This window comes from Triplophysa rosa, linkage group LG14, assembly GCF_024868665.1.
Source record: "Triplophysa rosa linkage group LG14, Trosa_1v2, whole genome shotgun sequence".
Taxonomy (NCBI): domain Eukaryota; kingdom Metazoa; phylum Chordata; class Actinopteri; order Cypriniformes; family Nemacheilidae; genus Triplophysa; species Triplophysa rosa.
Genome location: NC_079903.1, coordinates 19,219,408 through 19,238,263, shown reverse-complemented (window position 1 = coordinate 19,238,263; position 18,856 = coordinate 19,219,408). Strand labels below are relative to the sequence as shown.

General features: G+C 37.1%; 1 protein-coding gene across 3 annotated transcripts; it reads left to right on the top strand.

Annotated features, from left to right (window-relative positions):
- Positions 1 to 48: 48 nt before the first annotated feature.
- On the top strand, positions 49 to 18,161 carry pax3b (paired box 3b). Of its 3 annotated transcripts, none has more exons than XR_008964307.1 (10): positions 49 to 1,325; positions 2,189 to 2,424; positions 2,651 to 2,777; positions 2,960 to 3,091; positions 10,405 to 10,604; positions 10,829 to 10,994; positions 11,079 to 11,269; positions 14,054 to 14,243; positions 17,195 to 17,292; positions 17,535 to 18,161. XR_008964307.1 is itself a non-coding variant. In XM_057351263.1 (9 exons), exons 1-9 carry the CDS (start codon positions 1,274 to 1,276, stop codon positions 17,227 to 17,229), a joined length of 1,329 nt encoding a protein of 442 aa, XP_057207246.1. In that variant the 5' UTR covers positions 50 to 1,273; the 3' UTR covers positions 17,230 to 18,161. The 3 variants fall into 3 exon arrangements, 1 of the variants encoding a protein (XP_057207246.1); XR_008964306.1 differs by having other exon boundaries at positions 50 to 1,325; positions 17,579 to 18,161; XM_057351263.1 differs by having other exon boundaries at positions 50 to 1,325; positions 17,195 to 18,161.
- The last annotated feature ends 695 nt before the right edge of the window (positions 18,162 to 18,856 follow it).

The following is an 18,856-nucleotide window of genomic DNA, read 5'->3' as shown; positions in this document are numbered from 1 at the left end:
GGTGACACCGATCAGTGTAGAAATAATTGTAACATTTGCTGTTTATGTTTGCAAAAAAAAAAAAAAAACCCATAAAGAAGTCAAGTCAATGCGTAGTGATAATAAAATGTGAAATAAAAATTATTTAAACATTTTTATTAAACACACACACGCACGCACACAGATGCATTGTTAACTTCTCATGGCTGTATGAAAGGATCCGGCCTGATTTAACTTTTTAAGTAAGAGAGAATAATCAAGTGTTTTGCACGTGAAAGGCCCCCGTTTCCCCCGCGTGCTTCCCTCCCGCGTGCGCCCCATTGTCCCCGCGCGCAGGCGAAAAGAAAACATTTGAAGTTTCTTTTTAGACCAACAAAAGAGCCACATGTCATTGAAGTCAGTGTGTGTGTGCGTATGTGTGTGTGAGAGGGAGAGAGAATAGTTAATACAACACTGTGGTAGTTAATAGGTCAATATAATCCTATAAGTGAACAGTTGTACATTTAAACAGTTTTCTTTCTCGTTGGTGCATGTGTCTGTGATATTATATAGGCTATGCATATTGTTGCATTTTGTAAGATGCATGGACTAAAAATACACAAGTAGTATAAGCTATTTAATTGTTCCTTTTAATAGTATTACGGTCCACTGAACATTTAATATATATTTGTAGGGTTAGTTTATATAAATTATATCAACCCAATTTGTAAACGTCTTTTAAAATACCTTAATTCACTCTTAAATACAAAGTGTATTCACCTTTTCTGCGCTATAACTACATGAATTAAATTATACGAGCACTTAGTCAGTTGCTTGAAACAGACACACTTCATTCTCGTTTTTAAAAAGTTGCTACATGTCTTCGAGTCAGCCTTCTGCATGTCTGAAAGAAAAAGTTCACTGCTTTGACCAATCAGCGTTCGGTTACAAGATCCTGCGGACCAATCAGAACGCGCCATTCGCGTTGTAGACTAGGAGGCATCTGCAAACTCTTAAACGTCTCAGTAGTTTGAGAAGAAGCGCTCGAGCTTAACGAATGTTAAAAACAATAATGATGATAATTCTTGTCACATCAATTCGAGCTAGTAATGTGAACAACTAAAGATCACAAAGACGTGAGAGAAGACGAGCGTAACTCTGATTGCTTTTTTATTTTATCCTCGACTTTTTCCTTGGCGGATACAAACCTGTGGAACTTTATTTTGTTTTGTTTTTATCGTGAAATATTTCTCTTCATTTAGCTACAAAGCTGTGCTGGTCTGTGCGTTTGTATGGTTTAGTTCTCGTTCCCAGGATGATGCGTCCATCTCTCTCTCACAGCTATGTCAGCGGATTCCCAATGGAGGGTAAAACGTTTAAAATATACATTAAAATATATGATTAAATGATATAATACTTTCAAGGTTAATTTAATGCCAACATTGTAGACTGTTGTTTAGGCTGATCTTTGTTCTGGCCTAACTGCGTTTAACTTTGACAAAGAGACAAATGTTTTGATGGATGCAGCATTAAACTTTACCTACTATAACATAAAATATTTGTGAAGAAATGTAAGATAACAATTTAAATAGGCCTATTAGCTTGTTGCTTAACATGCATTGTATTATGTTTTTACTTCATTTGCTTTTGTTCAATATTTTTTCAATACTTCAATTTATTCAGCAGTTTTTGCAAAGAACTCTGTACTTATGATTAACTATTTTCACTAGATTTGGTTGTTGACTAAGGTTTGAAAATATAAAATTATATATTATTTAAATTATAGATTCTTCAGATCAGTGTATTGGTTTGGGTTCTTTGAAACTACATGTATGGTTTTCTAATCATAAATTTATTGTGATTTATTGAAACTTAAAAGGCAATATAAATGAGCTTGGATCTAATTGGAACCATTAGGCCTATTTTAAAAGTGTATATGCATTATTTAATCTGATGTACTTTTAATTTATTTTTGTCTATAGCCTAAACGTTGAGGAGAACTGAAAAATATAATGCGTAAAAGCACAGGAACACATGATATAGCCTATGTCCGGGAATTAAATGCACATGTAGCCTATAGGCCATATAAACTGTATAGAAGCATTTCAGGATGACAAGTTTTTCTTTTGATTTGTTTGCACAGTCTTGCGAATATTGATAATACAAGTTTATGCAACGCTTTGATAACAATCTCCTCACTGTCTTTATAACTGGATTTTCTTCAATGCAGTTTCCACTCCAATGGGCCAGGGTCGAGTCAACCAGCTCGGAGGAGTTTTCATCAACGGTCGGCCTTTACCGAATCACATTCGACACAAGATAGTGGAGATGGCGCATCACGGGATCCGACCGTGCATGATATCCCGCCAGCTCAGAGTCTCTCACGGCTGCGTCTCCAAAATCCTGTGCCGCTATCAGGAGACCGGATCCATTCGGCCCGGAGCTGTCGGCGGTACGAAAACCAAGGTGAGGCCTTTTGGGGGAAGCATGAAAGTACGGATTCATCCATTACTGCTGTGCTCGCGGATATTTCCAAGGAATTTTGTGGGCAAAGAGACGTTAACTCGAAGCAACAGGTCTATGTCAGTGAGCGCTGAACTGTCTGTCAGATGTCACTCTGAATTTAAAATAAGAGTATTTTGAATGAAACCAGCTTATTGACTATTGTGCAACTTTTTATCATGTTGAACAGACTTCATCTCCAGTGGTGGAGAAGCGCATTGAGGAATATAAACGGGATAATCCAGGAATATTCAGTTGGGAAATCCGGGATAAATTGCTTAAAGAGGGAATTTGTGACCGAAACAATGTACCATCAGGTAGGGTATAGAGAACAAAAATGGAAAATATTAGCATTTTACTCTTTTTTCTCAGAATTATACTTTAGTTATATTACTGTGCGTTATGAAATAGGCCTGCCATATTTCCCAAACACGCATTTGTTTTTAAATTTAAATTTGTCTAATTGAGCACTTACGCGTTCTGTTCACCTCTTGTTCAGTGAGTTCAATAAGCCGCTTTGAGAGGAAATATGGCGCAAAAGGTGAGGATGAGGATGAAGAGGAAAAGTGCGAGCAAGAAGAGCACGCGCACAGGAGAGGACACAGCATCGAGGGGATTCTGGCAGACAGATGTAAGTGGATCCTTCTTTACTCTGATATCAACATACAAACTTTTTGATCGAGTTATTAAGTGGTTCGTGTAATCTGAAGTTGTTGGAAAGATGCCTCTCCAAGTAAATTTAAAATATTTCTATTATATGATTTTATTTTTATGGACGAGCTGGACAAGATATAAGGAAAGTAGTTACCAAGTGTTCAGACAGAAAGTTATATGGAGTTGATTGAGGTAACGAGTTCATATGTTACCACTTGTCTCCAAAAAACGGTCTTCCTTTTGATTTGTTTTCAGTAAATATTTAGCAAAGATCAATAAAATATGCGTTTTATCAAAATGGGAATGAAAAGCAGAAATTGGAATGAAACAAAATGTGTATTCAGGCTATTTCCAATTTAATTTAAATTTAAAGACAGTTTCTCTTCATTAATTTACTAGTTTAGATTCTGATTTATCACTCAATAATACACGTGTTGAGATAAATATTATAGCACAACGCAGCAAAAGACAAAAGCAGCAAAATTAACATTTGCTCGAGCGCACAGGTGCGCGCTTGCATTAACTTGAGTGACAAATGCGCTCTGCTGCCCACCGGTCCCGCGCTGAAAAAGGGCAAAATGTCAGTTAAAGTGATACTTCACCCAAAAATGAAAATTCTGTCCTCATTTTCTCACCTTCGAGTTGTCCCAAATCTGTATAAATGTATTTGTTCTGATGAAAACAGAGAAAGATATTTGGAAGAATGCTTATAGCCAGACAGGAAAAAACACAATGGTCAAAAGTTCCCCAGAACTGTTTGCTGTCCTACATTCTTCAAATGTCTTCTTTTGTGTTCAACAGAACAAAAAAATGATAAAGTAATTTTTCCTACTATGGTAGTCAATGGGGGGCGAGATCTGTTCATCTGAGATCATTCTTCCAAATATCTTTATCTGTGTTCATCAAAACAAAGACATTTATACAGATTTGGCACAACTCGAAGGTGAATAAATGATGACAGAATTTTGGGTGAATTATCACTTTAACTGTGAAAAGAGTTTATGTTTAACGTGGCCTAGATCAATTCAACAAGGTCCTGGAGTAATTTGTTAAAATAAATGAAAGGAAAGATATAAATGGACTAAATTAAAGGACTAGTTTTAAATTCTGTCAACATATTAATACTTTTTTTCTTGTCATTGCTGTAATGTAAATATGGGTTTAATTAAAATACTAATACTAAGTAAAAAAACAACAACTTAGTGTTGGTTTAGTGTAAAAGCTATTTACATTCAATGCTCAGTTTCACATTCTGTTCAAGCCTATACCTGGGGAAAAGATTTCCAGTAACCAGCATGCACTGCATCGCATGGACAGGGAGAGTAAATATAAAATATATTATTTAATGTAGGTTTAAACAAAGGTGGGTTTATTATATTAATGTTAATTGCTGAATTATGTTCCGTTTTGGGACATGGTTGTTATGTTGAGTTTGGGACTGCTGTATTATTTTGGTGCTAAGAGGCCCAAGACCACTTAATGAAAAGTTGAAAAGTTGTTTTTGCCCTCTTGCTGCCCAGCGGCTAACATCTGTAGTGACTCTGTTTTGATGTTCTGTAATGAGCTAACAGCTCGTCCCTGCGTGACAAATTGAGGTGAACGCTCTACGACCGCCACAGATGCCCAGCTAACACTACTTCAGCCGTCTCAATAATACTGATCCCAGCGCAGTGTCACACTTAATGACGACAGGAGTTTATTAAAGGCTCTTTCCGTCAATGAAGACCAGTGTTCTCCTCGGCCGTTCCTTCATGGCCTGGAGCGGCGGTCACAATGGGGGCGAGACTCTCGTCATGCGCGCCCCCACAAAGCCTGTCCGTCACGCTCTACCCGTCCCGCGATCCGAGAAAGACGAGTCCCCGAGCCGATTAAATCAAGCTCTTTATTTGAACTTCACTTTCATCTGGCCAGTGAGTCAAACACGCCTCTCTCTTTTTCATTCCTTATGCCCTGTTCTACCTCTCCTTCTCTCTTGGCCTGCGGCACATTTTGGGTTTATATCTGTGGGCCGTTGTCCGTGTCTTGTATTCCCACACCCCTCCTTCTCTGGGAGACACAGACAGGCAAGTTGAGCTCAGTATTTACACCCTTCTTTTGAATTGGCCATGGCTTGATTCCTGACCTCTTCCTTTACACTGTCTCCATATTTCATCTTTAAAGATACTGGCGACTGTGAGGGGAATCTGTAGCTTATGAAATCTCACTGGACTGTATGGTGTGCTCTGAAATTGCCCTTTCAAAACATTGATGGGAGTTATATTTATTTCTTGCTGAAATATAATGAAAGCCAAAAAGTAAATTTAATGCACATATATGGACTCCCTGTTAACCATATGCACACACACATGCATACGCAAGTAGTCGATGGTAAGTGCCAACTGGCCCGGTGTGGCAGAGTTTGTGTGCACCATGGAGTGTGCAGTCAGCGGGTCTTAATTTGTTCTGAGAGTTAACACAAACATATGTTTGTGCCGCCACAGTTCAAATGTTGGCTTGACAAAGCCCTGTCTGAAAGTTTAGGGAAAAAAAATCTCTGTTCAGACTGTGTAAACCCTTGCACAAAACTGTTGACAGTTGCAAAAGCTGTGCAGGGTTGCACTAAAGATGAGCTACGACAAAACTTTTGTTTAAAATTAAGCATATGTCGCTTGAGAGATGTAGTTTCGAAAGGCCGTTCACTTGTACGGTTCACCACTGACAAGAAAAAACACAGAAAATGTAAAGGTTTTTGATAAAAAGAGAAGTGATCACCTTATAGCACACCTGCCACATTTAGAATCTGTGGAGAGATCTGTGAAATACAGTGTTGGGTAAGTTACTCTGAAAAAGTAATTAATTACTAGTTACTAATTACATATTCAATAGTGTAATTAGATTACTGTACAAATTACTCTCTCCAAAAAGTATTTAATTACTTATTACTAATTACTTTCTATGTCCTTCATCAACCTTGATTAGAATTGATTCAATCATAGACATGAAACGGCTCTTTTAATTCATTCAAATAATTAATAAATAACTTCATAAATTATTCTTGTTAACTGACCAAATTATACAAATGTGAGAAGGATACATTAAAGCATACATTTTAAAGTTAGACTTATAATTTTGATGTCATTTCCACAATGAATATATTACACAGTATTTAGTTCAATTACATCGGAAGTAACTGTAATTAAATTACAGAAAAAATAAGAGTAATCCCTTACTTTACTTTTTCTAAGGAAAGTCATTAAATTACAGTAACTAATTACTGTAACTAACCTGCACCTTTATGCATACGTGCAAACTTCATATATTTTACAGAATTTTTATATCTGCACCTGTGACACTCAATAAGAAAGATGCTTTTTGTCAGCAGATGGTATAGTTATGACAACTACTAGCAGAAGATAAGAGGGCCAGGCTTATGAGCTTGGTTTATTGTGGTTGTTAGGGCATAGCGTAGTGATGCTTTGCAGTTGCTATGGTGTTCTGAGTGGTCGTTAAAGCACAGTTGTGGTTGCAAGGTGTTAAAAAACAAATTTTGAGAATTTGAAAAAAAACCTAAACTCGTACAATAAGTGCATGTTGGCTTTGTCAAGAATAAAAGTGAAAAGGAAAGCATTGAGCGTGTATCGTTTCATCTTTATAAAGACATGTAATGAGACAGTAAAACTGACAATGAGGGAAATCCCCAAACCATCATCTCATCGTCCTGCAGCGTGATGGTCAGCAGACTGTGAAATCTGTGTTCCCTTGCATTCAGACCCTGAAGGCAAAATTTCAATGTGCATGTCAGATAGCGAGAGAAAAGAAGACAGAGAGAGTTCAGGAGAGCTGTTATTTATGTGATACTTCATGAATGAACCCTTACGACTTCTTTGATAAATGCGCAGAACAATCTCACTCAAACACAATGAAGCAATGTTTTCAAGTTAGTATAGTACTCAGTTATGTCTCTTTTAAGTCTCATCAAGTTTATAAAGGGATAGTTTGCCCCAAAATGTATGAAATGTATTCACCCTCTTTTTAAGTCATCTGTATGCGAGTCTTTCTTCTGTAAAACACAAAAGAAGATCATTTGAGAAATGTCTTACAATGAAAGTCAATGGGGGCGAATTGTGTCATCGTTCTTTAAATGATCTTCTTTTGTGTTCTGCAAAAAAGTCATACAGGTTTATAATGACATGAGGGTTAATATTAAAAGATTAAAAAAAAGAATGAAAGAATTGCCATTTCTTGGTAAAGTGGTGGGGAAATAGATATAAATAACATACATACAATACAAAAAGCTTCTAATAGTTCTCTATGGTCTTGACAGAATTGAACGAGATCACATCGAGATCTCTGACTTTTGTGTCTTGGCAAAACTGAACAAAGTTGGAGACATTATTGAGCTCTAGAAGACAGGAAGGCTCAATTTTCTCTGTTTTATTGCTATATAAGAAAAATGACAGACACATATTTTTTCCTACTGTACTGTAAAAAAAAATCACCAATTTCAGCTGCCTTAAATTTTTAAGTTAAATAAAATTAGCTTTATGAGTCAATTGAACTTAATTTTATTGAACTGACGTAAAAACATCGACTTGTAAAGTACAACTAGATTTTTAAAGTCAGTTCAATATCATGTACGTTTAATTGACTCATAAAGTTATTTTGATTTAACTTAAAAATTAACAAAGCTGTTTAACTTACAGCGTGGATGTTTCAGCAAAAAGAAAAAAATGTGTCATACTGTAGATAACAAGCACTTATGTGTGTTTGTATGCATGTGCTTTCACTTGTTAAACAGGTCAGTGTGAGGTCATCAGTGTTTGACCTCCGGTGAGCAAAGGTCACATTGATGTTTGTTTAGAGCAGGTGAGCACTTCCTGTTTTGATACCGGCTTCCTTCAGGATAAAGACACTATGTTTACAAAATATAGCATGCTACTGTAGTAATGGTACATGATGTTACAAATGTAGTATGTTACTGTTAGAAATGTTATAGACACTGTATACTATTCGACATACAACTCTGAACATACAGTAGGGTGTTCTGTAAGCAGGCCTCTGTTCGTTTCGTTTCCAAAATCAGACAGCAACAGAAACATTTCAGATGTGAAAACAGTTTTCAAGTGATTCAAAAGAGGCTGAGCAGATAAATAGCACATTTGAAGTCGAGTCTGTTTGGGGCAGCTGCGAGGGTCACAGTCGCTCTTTAGTAAGTCAAGTCCTCCCCCTGTTTCTCTCTTTTCCTAAACGCCGGGGGGCAGATGGGCCCACGAGCTGTCACTCATCCTTTCTATCTCCAGCATCTGTTAGCTCTCTATGTACTGCTTAATGTAGTCGGCCAGTCACTCAGCCAAACCCGGCGCTGAAAAGAACCCGTCGCAGAAACGCTGCATTTGTTCCCGAGCTTTCTTTTGTGCCATTCTTTGTCTTTCTTCTCTCCCGTTTTTGATGGCGAGGAGGCATGTCATTGGCTCAATTAGCCCTCTTCAATACCTGCCCCCAAGAGAATCGGATCTCACACGCACATGCTGCAAAACGCACACATGCACATATGGTTTTACCTGGGACCAAAGTTAAGTCCAAAGTGTGTGAATGTACGCTGACCCCCAGTGTTAATGAAACGTCTTAGGTGGATTTTGTGTACACGAATGCATAAGGTAAATGCGCTCGCGGCGATATTTTAGATTGGAATATTGAATTTAAGAGTCAAGGGCACGGAGCTGAAAGAACCGGCGGATAGAGATGCTTTTAGTGACCGCACAGTTTACATAGCAGAGAGCTAAAGTATCTGAGCAGGACCTTAAAACGCACGCTAACTTTGCATGCCAAAGACCTTAAATATCAGCGCGCACAAACATGTGATTTATATTCTGTAAAGCACACACACACAAACACACGCTCTGTGTATTTACAGAAGGCAGAACAGCTCTGAATAGATTCTTGAGACGCTCCTTTTTTTGAGATCGTGTGTTTAGAAGCATGTGGACCGCGTCTTCTGACCAGATCCAGCCTGTCTGTGTGTTTTTAGTTTACTTGCATGACTGCTCATTCGTCAGCAAGAAGATAAAAATGCACGGTTTATGAAATTTTACACACAAATTGAAAATGCACGTGGGTCCCTGTAGCTCAGATGGTAAAGCATGGAGTCATGCGTGGTTTGGAATACATGGATGAAATGTATTATTTGTATGAAGTTGCTTGAGATAAAAGTTTCATATTGTAAAATGTTTTTAGCAAAATCAGTCAGTTAAATTAGCTAATTTACTCGCTCAGTAAATTGGTAGGTTAGTTTGTGTATAGGTTTATTCTTGTTTTACTTCACTGTAGTATGTCCGTATTTAAGTAGCACTGTGGTGACTTGACTTAACTTAAAATCAATTATGGTTTTTTGATTATCTGTGTCCAGGCTGAATTTGATGTTTCATGGCTTCTTGGGCTTTCCTTAAAGGCACAGTTCACCCAAAAATAGACATCCTGTCATCAAAATCTGTCTAAATTCCTTTGTTCTGTTGAACACAACAGAAGATATTTTGAAGAATGCTTGTAACCAAACAGTTCTTGGCCACCATCGACTACCATAGAATGAAAAATGACAACGGTAGTCAAACGTGCAGAACTGTTTGCTGTCCTACATTCTTCAAAATATCTTTTTTGTGTGTTTAACAGAACAAAGACATTTACAAAGCAATTTTTCCTACCATGGTAGTCAATGGTGGCCAAGATTGGTTACAAGCGTTTTTCCAAATATCTTTCTCTGTTTTCATCACAACAAAGAAATGTATACAGATTTAGAACAACTTGAGGGTGAGGAAATGTAGCCAGTATTTTCAGTTTTGGGTGAACTGTTTCTTTAACAGGTTTAGAAGAGATAGACTTAAATTACCCCGTCCCTTTCTCTTTCTCATTTTTCCCCTGCCACCCGCCCACCTTTGGCCCTTATGCCCCTTACACCCCCTCCAGGGCAGATGACGGCCTCCACTGAGGGTCCTGGCCAACATGACGGATTCCACAGATGGAGGATGTAAATCAGAAATCAGTCCAATAAAGAGAGCGAGAGAGAGAGAGAGAGAGAGATGCACATATAGCTAAATGTGAACAGAATAATAATAATAAAACAAACAATATGAGTGTAACCTGTAATTTATAGTGACCAGCTTCTACTTTTGTAGTTTAGTTTTATATCTTTATTTGCTCTTGTGTGTTTTACATGATTTCCTGAAGTCCGATTTTGAGTGTGTGAGTATGCATGTGTGTTAGAATAAAAACACAATGCGAACCAGTTGTTTATTTCTACTGATGTTTGTGTTTCAGCGAGTCTGTCTGGTGAAGGATCAGACGTGGAGTCAGAACCTGACCTGCCGCTGAGAAGAAAACAACGACGCAGTCGCACAACCTTCACCGTAGAACAACTGGAGGAGCTGGAGAGAGCCTTTGAACGCACGCACTATCCAGATATCTACACCAGAGAAGAGCTCGCACAGAGAGCTAAACTCACAGAGGCACGAGTACAGGTAAACATTACTCAGATCATTTCATAGACTTCCATTCATTTTATATCATGCTAACGCCTCACCATCACAGAAACATGTGCGTGGCATTGAATTAAAGGAAAAACATGTTTCAGCCAATTTATATGTTAGTACCACAACTCCCTGAAATGTCTTCACAAGTACAAGTTGGTTGTAATGATATTAAGTTGGATTTTTCATTCTTTCTTTTAAACTCGCTATTTCAGGTGTGGTTCAGTAACAGACGAGCTCGTTGGAGGAAACAAGCGGGAGCCAATCAGCTCATGGCATTTAATCACCTGATTCCTGCTGGTTTTTCCCACCCGGCGATGTCCAGTCTGTCCCCGTATCCGCTGTCAGAGAGCCCGTACTCACCTGCTGGCCTTTCTCAAGGTAAACTAAAGTCGGACAATTACATTTACGTTGCATTTCACACATTTCACAATATTTAATGTGATTTACGTGGTTTTTTTTTAGATTCAAGTACTGTTCACAGACCGCAGCCCCTTCCACCATCTTCAAACCATCAGAGTTCTGGAGGGGCGGGGCAAGAGGGCGGGGCTTCTTACTGTCTCTCCAGTCGACACGGTTACGCGGGATACTCAGAGAGCTTTGGACCACATAACAGTCCCACGAACTCTACCATTCATAATGGACTATCTTCCCAGGTAAATGGGATATTTGTTTCAATGCTGTGTAAACAATCTCTTTTAACATGTTTGAGAAGTTTGACATGTAAACTTTTGGCCCAACCAATGGTTAGTGAGTTTTGTGAGTGGGTGGGGTTATCTGTTCGTAAATCAGCCACATGGAAAAAATTCTGTTGTATACTTTAGTATTTACTTGTAGTAAGTACTAACTTTTTGTTGATGTATAGGCTACTGCAGTATTCTAACTGGGGCTGTCACAATATCAGATTTTTACTATATGATTATCGTGGCCAAAAATCACGGTATGATATGTTGCAATAGCTGTTGACATTTTTTTTAAAGAAATAAATGATGCTATTAGTCAAATTCTTATTTAATTGAGCTCATTTTGTGTTTCGTCTTTCATTTGGTCAATAAAACATGTTTAAAACACAAGTGTAGGGAGACAGAGAGTGAGTTTGTAGCCATTGTGACTTTTAAGGCAAAATTTTAAATATGTGCTGAATAGTAAAATACTACAAATTTTGTAGAATTAACATGATATTGATAATCATAGTTTTAAATATCATGGTTATTGTAAAAAACGGTATGTTGTGACACTCCTAATTCTAACTATACACAGCAAAATCGCCAGTGTTAAAAAAGGTCAAATTAACACTCACAGTGTTTATATAATCCACACTTTGAGAGTGTACAAATTTGTGTCTTGATGAACTGTAGTATACTTTAATATCTACTATAGTAAGGTTCAAAAACACTAAAAAACACTAAAATCACTGTTTACTACAGTAAATACTGAAGTATACTACAGTATTGTTATAGGCCCGGTTTCACAGACACGGTTTAGCTTAAACCAGGACTGTGCCTTAGTTGAATTAAGATATTTATGTCGCTTTTATAAAAATGCCTTAGAAGACATTACTGATGTGCATCTTGAGACAAAACATTGGCACTGATATACTTTAAGATATTTCTGGGCAAGTTATATTCAGTTAAGACAGGTCACACATTCCTTTTAGTCTGAGACTAGCCTTAAGCCTTGTCTGTGAAACCGGGCCGTAGACTATTAAGAAAACAATGTAAACTTGTCCCTTGCTTTGTAAATCCAAAAAACGTTTAGTTCTTTAGCTGAATTACAAGCTACACGTTTCTGGTTTTGAACTTTTATAGCTATCTTTCATGTACAGATTTTGAAACCGTGGCTTAATAAAAATAGTCACAAATAAAATCCAGTCTAGTTCAAAGTAACTCGCACCTGTTGGCTCGTGTTTGAGTGTCAGTTTAATGGAGGTCTTCTGGCTTCTGTAGAAACTATTACACACTTCAAGACGTCACATCACACGGGTAAATTCCACCATCTCAGGCCATCCACGGGCCATTTTTCACTCGGTTATCTTATGCTTTCCAATGGAACAACAACAGAACACACGCACCGATACTATCACCCCCCTCTGTGTGATAGATGGTATGACTGACCCCCATATGGTTCTCATTTGTAAAAGGAGCACTCCAATGCCTCAACTGGGGGCGTTTGTCAAACACATTGACAGGCCACACTAAATTACAGGTTTGACAAGTGTGTGTGTGTGTTGGACTTTCACATTCTCGGCTCGCTGTCATCATTTTGTAGTGTTAATGCATACAAACAATTTTAAAGGGATAGTTCACCAAAAACAATCTGTAATTTATTCACCCTCATGTCATTTCAAACCTTTATCTCTTTCTTCTGTGGAACACAAAATAAGGTATTTTGAGATGTTTGTTGTTGTTGTGTTTATACAATGAAAGTCAATGGGGTTCAGCGTTGTTTGGTTACCTACATTCTTCAAAATATCTTCTTTTGTGTTCTGCTGAAGAACGAAAGTCATACAGGTTTGGAATGACATGAGGGCGAGTAAATGATGATAGAAATGTCATTTTTTTGTGTGAATTATCGCTGATTCATGGCACACACATTAATGTTCACGTCTCAGAATACTTTATTATTGCAATGTTTTGTTTTGAAAGTATGTCTTTTGATCAGTTTGCAACTACCAAATACCTTTGTGATGTTGTGTTTTAGGAAAATTCATAAATCAAGTTTAAATGTACCGTCCAGAGAGCTTATATAAAGTATAAATGTAAGCACTCTGTCCAGAGGTTCAGAAACAGAATCTCCTCCAGGATTCAGCATATGTCTCTCTGCTCTATGTAAAAGAGGTTTAAGCGAGTCCATGTGCGTGACCGTGTGCATCTGTATGTGTGTTGTATCGTCTTGACTGTATTCACTGATGTAATAAGATCTTGTTGCCTTGGAGACATGCTTTTCTCTTTTCTGGTTCTATGTTAAGGTGCTTATTTGGTACAGCAACCGGAGCATGTGTTTATTCTATTGGGAGATTAAATTATGGTTTAGGAACTTTTATTCCCCAGAGCGCACATGCAACTTTCCTGTAATGCAACGCAGTGTTTTCTAGGTTAAAAAGCAATGAGCACACACACACACGCACACGCACACACACACACACACCTAAGTGCACATAGACAAACAAACATACACCGTAGATACACACACTGTGCTGACCTTGCGGCGTAGATTAAACAATTCCCTAAATTCAATTATATCACGTCTGAACAATTGCAGGTCACATAGGGTGTGTGTGTTTTAAAGGTACAGCGTGTCGCAAATTTCACCAAACTAAAATAAATGCAAAAATAATAATAACGGATCTACTATTAGTTAAGCAATTAGGTAGTCCCGCCCCCTTTCTTGCATACATTTTTGTGACCATATTCTCTCTCTCGCTCTCTCTCTCTCTGCAGGTTATGGGACTGATAGCACCAGGCGGAGTTCCACATCAGACCCAGACCGAGTTTTCTCTATCCTCTCTGGAGTCGGGCACTTCCCCTACCGCTACCTGTTCCCAGCGTGTTGAAGCTCTGTCTTACGGCCCACCGTCCTTCTACAGCATGGAGCACAGCGCCCCCTACCACTACACCCAGTATGGACAAAGTAAGGTCATTACATATACAGTATTTTTGTTGCTGGTTTGTTATCTCGCTCCAGCTGTGAAATTAGTGGCGGCCGAAATATAGCCGTTGGGAAACCCTAGTTGGAAAGATATTTTTTAAAACCATATGCAGAAAATCTCACTATATTTATAGCTCTGGAAAATGTACACTGCTAAAATAAATCTCTTGCTTAGTGTTTTTGTGTTGTGTTGTTTTACAGTACACATGTCTAAAATAAATCTTAAATTAAGATACATTTACTTGACAAGCAAAATTACATAAGATATAAAGTCTTGTTTTTCTAAGAAAAAATCAGAAAATGCTTATTGCTTAAAACAAGCACAAATATCTGCAAGTGGGGTAAAAAAACTTTATAAAGTTGAAACTTTAATTAATTAAATAATTAATTTCTTTAATTACATTTAAGATATTTTTATTAACCCACTGACAGATATTATTGTTTGTTTTGAGCATAAACTGACTTATACGTTACCTGAATTTTAATAATAACTTTTTAATATATATTTGTTTTATTTAGGTAAATGTATTGTTTTGTTTCGTTTCATTTCTTCCAAATAAAAATGTTATATTAATAAATAAACGGTAAACAAACAAAAAACTTTTTTTTGTACTAACAATTTTTGTTGATTCTCATACAAGTCTCCAAAAGAAATTAAAAAAAATAAATTCATACAGAATCCACTTTTGTCCCATTCGTACCCCTCCCAACTTGCTTCCCGGTTTCAAGGTCACAAACTGGCTATAGTTAAATCATACTTCCTTGAGAAAACTGGAATAAAAAAAAAATAAAACAAATAAAAAGAAACAATACATCCAGACAGCAAGTAGCACAACACACTTAAAATAATACAATCAACACATTTTCACAATATTATCCCATTGCCACAAAGGTTAGGTACCTGGACCATTTTCTGTAATATAAGTTTGGCTTGTCCATCTGCGTGTAAGATACTTTCTCGAAGGCGGCAACTTTAGCTAGTTCTACTGCCCATTCTTTAAAGGAGGGAATGCCCTGTGACTTCCAACTCCTCAGAATTACCTGTCTGCGATCATCAGACTTGTTTGGACCCAGGATTTTATATATTTATCATTTATCTCATAACTATCTATCTATCTATCCACCCACCTAACACAAACAGTCTAGGACATAGTGTAATATAAGAATCTAAAACCAAACAGATATATTCATGTATTTCTTTCCAAAAATCTTGTATTTTCGTACAGGACCACAGAGTATGGGCTAAATCGGCGACCACAGTCTTACATCTCCAACAGAGAGGAGTGTCTTTTAATCCAAGCTTAAACAACCGGAAGGGAGTCCAGTAATAGCGGTGTATAACCTTGACGTGTATAAGACGTGTTTTTGCTTCTCTAGATGCCAGTTTAACATTCTTTAGAATTCCGCACCACCATCTGTAAGTGTCAGGTTCAGGTCTTTTTCCCATATTTTCTTAAGGGCCTGTGAAGTTCCATCATTCCACCATTCAGGCCAGAAAAAGGGAGCTTTATTAATAGCCTACATAGTTTAGGATTCAAACAAATACTTGAGTTAGCATTTAAATAAGGATCAGAACCATATTGCATTCAAATGCGAAATAACTGGATGATTTTTCAAGTCTCCAACCAATTTAATGGACAGGCTATCTAATAACTGAATTGATGGCAAGGCACATCGTTCAATCTTAAACCAAGGTGGAGCACGCTCAGGAGGAAGTGACCAATGTGCCAGGTGCGTCTAAGACTATAAGCATAATAGTAATATAATACATTTAAACGTAACCGAGGTCGCTTGCCTTTCCAAATAAAATTCTTACACATCATATCAAACTGTTTAAAGTAAGACACTGGGATTTGTACTGGGAGAGACTGTAATAAATAATTCACTTTAGGTGTGCAACTCATTTCGATTACATTCACTTTCCCAGCCATTGACATGGGGAGAGAAGCCCACCTAAGGAATTTTTTTTCATTAAAGGATCAAAATGAACTCTCACTAAGTCTTCCGAGTCTGGAGGAAACCGAATACCTAAATATCGAATACCTAATTTAGGCCATTGAAAGACACCCGGATAGAAAGCTACTAGGACGAAATGAAGTTAATGCAAGGTCTTCTGATTTAGCCCAATTCACTCGATAACCAGAAAACTTTTTCCAGAGGGGTTTTCCGGTTTAAAAAATGAAAATCCACTCCATACCCCCAAGTCTCCCTCACTTTCAGCTCTGTGTGAATTGTAAGATGCCGAAATGTCACTACGTTAATACAGTTTTAATAACGACTCCTGTACACACATTCTGAGGATTCACCTTTGCGTGTCACGTCTGTAACTTTGCAGTGTGTAAAAACTTAAGATATTGAGTCTGGTTTATAGTTATATTTGATTTACAGAGGTCTGATATGTGGACCGTGTTTGTGTGTATGAATGTTACGGTTGGACGGTAATCTCCTGTGGCAGTATCAGGATTAGAAACAGCTGAGCTTGTCTAGCTCACTATAGCAGGTCACAGTCGACTCATACAGTTCCACAGAGATGAAATGACCGCGGTTGGCGCTTTAATGACTCTTAAGGGTAGACTGAGCGCTTCTCAATCTGATTGCTGTATCGAATGGATGGCACATGCAAAGTTCAGCGGCTGAATCAACTCAAACAAAAGCTTCATATTACTCCCGAAATCATGGCGCAGATACATATGGAGATGTTTGAATGCCTCATATATTACAATCATGTTGAGAAGTTATGTCATGCTTTGTGAGAAGTTATTTCAATGCTAACCCTCTATGAAGAAATGAGACAATGTTTTAGATTGACGTTTGAACAGGGATTTCCTTCATTATGTATTGAATATATTAAATGTTCATTTATTTTTTCTGACATTTATTATTACATTTTTTGTGTTATATTTGAAAACACTTTACTCTTCCTTTTCTGACAGATTCCTTTCATTATCTGAGACCTGAAATCGCCTGAAGTCATCCAGAGTCGGATGTTTTCTCACCTCTCTGACAAACGTGGATTTGAGAAAAACTAGAGGTACAGGAGTGTAAAAATACGGCATTACAAATGTCTGATTTTGTTATTACAAATACCTGGAAAATGCTGACATACTTTAAATACCTGGATCAGAAGAATTACACATTTTTCTAAAACATTCCTTTAAACTGTTCAACGAAAATCTTTCACACAACAAGATATACTGAATAAAAACCAAAAGATTTTGATAAAATGTTTAAAAAGATAATTTCATGAAATCGACATTTTTTGATATGTTGAAGTGCAATATTAGAGCTAGAAACATTTCCAGACGTTTGATCTTCAGGATCAGCGGTCATCATCATGAAACATGATCGTGCACGACGGCAAATGAAGGCGCTGGACTGGAAACATCTTTCTCTGCTCATATGTTGTAAATAAAAGACAAATGTTTGTATGAGGACAACGAGTCAGTCAGAGTGTTTTCATACAGCTTTGTTTTGCAGCACATTCCCTATTGTTTAAGGGATGTTTTTGCTTTCATAAATAAAGACAATGGAAAAATTCATGGAAGCACATTTTCAAGTGACGTTGAAACCATTTTAAATATGTTACTTTTTTCATAAACCTTGTTCCACAGTTGCGTAAATGTTATTTGTGGGTGTAGACAGGTGGCACAATGTGACTTTTTTTTTATATATATGTTTTTATAATGGTTTGATATTTTCTGGTATGCGTAAAATTGCAATTGCTTGCTTTCAACACAACACCCTACAAAAACCGTTTTGTTGGTTTTCTTCAGCTGTACCTATAGCCATCAGAAATTCAAGCAAGAACACGACTCAAAATGTTTGAATTAATTTATTTTGTGTACTTGTGTGTGTATATTTGTATCAGATATTTTTCTTAATAAAAGAATTGTATGAAAATGAACTTTGTTTATTTAAATAATGAACATTGAGAAAGAAATGCTATTTTCTCACATTCATACAACTTTGACATTTTTTAAATGTTTTCTTTTAACATTTTCCGCTGTGCTTTTTTGTGTTTCTCTCTCTCCAAGGCTCTGTTTGACCCTCAGAATTTGCTGGTAAACGTTCCCCATCTCCTTCACCCTGTTCCATCATCTGATGGGTCAAAGTTAAAAGTTCACTATCTCACATGTTCCTGAAAAGAGGAAATAGAAAGACAGTTCAGACAGATGAAAATAAATCTGCAGTCTGATCTGTTTTTCATCTGGTCTTCAAACATGTGTTTTGATGCACATATTTTATCAAGGAATCATATCAAATTGTTGTTGATTCTTCTATAATTTAAATAACTGCAGTCTGTCGTATAATGAGGAGCACGGTTTCACCGAGTTACTGTTTTATTGAATTAACCACATCTTTTATTTGCGAGTTCTCAAAAGTGGGTGAAGGTCCTTTATCTTGCTGTGCGTGTGTTTAATGTGTCATTCAATGTTCATTTGATAAGAATATTATGTTCAGCTTTAATTCTTAGTTCAGATATATCAAGTTTTAATATATGAAAAAATAAAAATAAACCAGCTGATATAAACTCTTTTGCATCGTTAGACAACAGATTGAATAGTTCTTTCTTAGTTCTTTCTATCTTTGACGTT

Excerpts from the sequence above, each read along its gene's own strand:
- pax3b (XM_057351263.1), top strand. The coding sequence starts at position 1,274 with ATGATGCGTCCATCTCTCTCTCACAGCTATGTCAGCGGATTCCCAATG. Across the intron at positions 2,425-2,650 it reads TCGGCGGTACGAAAACCAAG|ACTTCATCTCCAGTGGTGGA; the intron begins GTGAGGCCTTTT and ends CATGTTGAACAG. Across the intron at positions 2,778-2,959 it reads CCGAAACAATGTACCATCAG|TGAGTTCAATAAGCCGCTTT; the intron begins GTAGGGTATAGA and ends CCTCTTGTTCAG.